We start from the raw sequence: 2101 nt of genomic DNA, 5'->3' as shown, positions 1-2101 counted from the left end.
TCGTAGTCATTACTATGGAGGATAAGTTGGAGATTGGTGCTGTACCTCCAGCTATCATGGCTGTGTCGTCACCATATTTGATGAGTACAGCAAAATTTTTAACGAATTGACTTCCGCTTTCATCAGGTTTGGAGCCGACCGGTATCATGACTCGGTAACGGTCTTCTTGTTCACTAGCCATATGCAGCAGAAACTGCGCAACTTGTTGGCCCGGAGCGCATTGATAGCCCATGTCATTGAAGTACTTTAAAATTTCTTCGCCGGCTCCGTGGTACACCACTTCTCCACTGTTAAGAACAAGAAGATCGTCAAATACTTGACAGGTTTCCGGTCTCGAGCGTCCAAGCATGGAAACTGCAACTTCCTTGCGTAAGCGGTTCTCGCTATCAAAGCCTTGCGCCATTTCGTCCAGAATAAGCACATTCTTCTTGCCAAAAGCCAACGCAAGCGATTGCACAGCCACTAAGGGATAGTGAGCCGCAAGTTGAGTCACCACTTGCCAGCACGCCTTACTCTCCTCAGTTGCTTCGCCATTGAAAAGCTCCGGGTGGAACTCGGCAAAGTTCTCGTGACAAAAAGCACGCGCATACTGCAGCAGATCTGTCGGCGAGAGGGTTTCCACCCGCTTGCCATGGTGGTTCAGGTACGCTATAAACTGCGGGTGCCACTGCTTGTGGCACTTGCGCTTCTTCCCAAACACAAACGACCGGTGCTCATTCCCCGCCGCCAGCTCATGGAGCGAAACCATTTCTTCAGTAGCCGGAGCAGGGCGGTAATTGCCTGCCTCCGTTCGAGTCTCCGTAGACGCGCTGGTACTCTTGGCACCACCCTTGGTTTCCGTCTCCGTGGTAGTCTCCACCTCGACTGTCGTTGTTGCAACGCCGTCCATCATCACAGTTCGTCTGGTAGTGCGCACGGTCTTAGTCACGACGCTCCCGTCGTCCTCCACGGCACGAAATACTTGCGTCTGCACGTCGTTTCCGGTCTCGCTGTTGCTATCCGTAATGATGGCGACTTGACCGGTCACTGTCTCCGTTCTAGTCTCCATAGCGACTGACGTGCTCTTCGCGCCGTCCTTAGTTTCCGTCTCCGTAGTAGTTTGCACCTCGGTGGTCGTGACAAAGTCCCCCGAACTGGAGCGCGTCGTCGTCCTCGTGGTTCGCACAGTCGTGGTCACGACGCTGCCGTCCTCCTGCTCCGAGCGGAACACTTGCGTCTGCACACTCGTGCCTTCCTCGGGTTGTTTCTTAACTTCCTCACCCTTTTCCCCCTTTTCGACCACATAGTGATCTTTAATCAGGTCGCCGCTCCCATCGAAGCTCGAGATCTTCTGGCTGCTGCCCGAGTCTGAGAGCTCGAAGCTCGGGCGCTCACCGTCGCCCAGCCTTGCCGTTTTGCGATTGTCGTCGCCCTTGCGACTGGGGCTGCCCGTATCCATAGATATCGCTTATACGCACTTGCTCACTGACACACACTGCCCTCACTAGACTTGCTCTTCTGGCCCGCAAACTCTAAAGTGAAGATCGCAAATCATTTGGCCGAAGCGTATCCATATTCAAGTCTACTCAATAACCAATCCGCGACGAGGATCAGTAGTAGCCAGCATTTTTGGGGACTGAAAGCAAGAAGAATTTCATGGTTCACCAAAGAAGAGAGGACCAAGATGTTCGTGAAAAGAGAACAAATGGCCAGAAAGTAGGGCGCCGGCGCTAAACGGTGCGAGCTTTGCGCAACTTTTTTATAGCTCTACTTCTTACATCGAGTGGAAACGCCTTCTGCAAATAGAAAATCAGTATGCCTCAGTTTTTCTTATGCAAATGTGGCTCATGTAAGCCCAGGATTCCATCAGCAGATTGCGCCTTCGGAAGAGAGATGCAAGTCTGTATGGACGAACAACACTGTGACAGCGATCGAAGCAAGGATAGACGTCGCTGGCCAGGCTACAGACGACTGCTGTGCAGTGCGATCGACGCGGGAAGGCGACCTATCCGCCGCGAGGCTCGCGGTGAAGTGCGAGACTCCTGGTCAAACGAACCACGGTGCCAGAGACTGAGACTCGCGCGAACAACTCTCTTACTCCGCTCAGCTGCGTGTCAAACGG

At 53.1% G+C, this 2101-nt stretch overlaps 1 protein-coding gene across 1 annotated transcript; it reads right to left on the bottom strand.

The window, feature by feature from the left end:
* Positions 1 to 12: 12 nt before the first annotated feature.
* On the bottom strand, positions 13 to 1438 carry PPTG_18883 (hypothetical protein; the record flags this gene model as incomplete). Its single annotated transcript, XM_008916771.1, has 2 exons — positions 13 to 51; positions 140 to 1438. The coding sequence occupies 2 exons, from the start codon at positions 1436 to 1438 to the stop codon at positions 13 to 15; spliced, it is 1338 nt and encodes a 445-aa protein (XP_008915019.1).
* Positions 1439 to 2101: the final 663 nt, after the last annotated feature.

Source organism: Phytophthora parasitica (genome assembly GCF_000247585.1).
Source record: "Phytophthora parasitica INRA-310 unplaced genomic scaffold supercont2.89, whole genome shotgun sequence".
NCBI lineage: Eukaryota > Oomycota > Peronosporomycetes > Peronosporales > Peronosporaceae > Phytophthora > Phytophthora nicotianae.
Note: the sequence above shows the minus strand (reverse complement) of the source record. Positions and strands in the feature narration are given on the sequence as shown.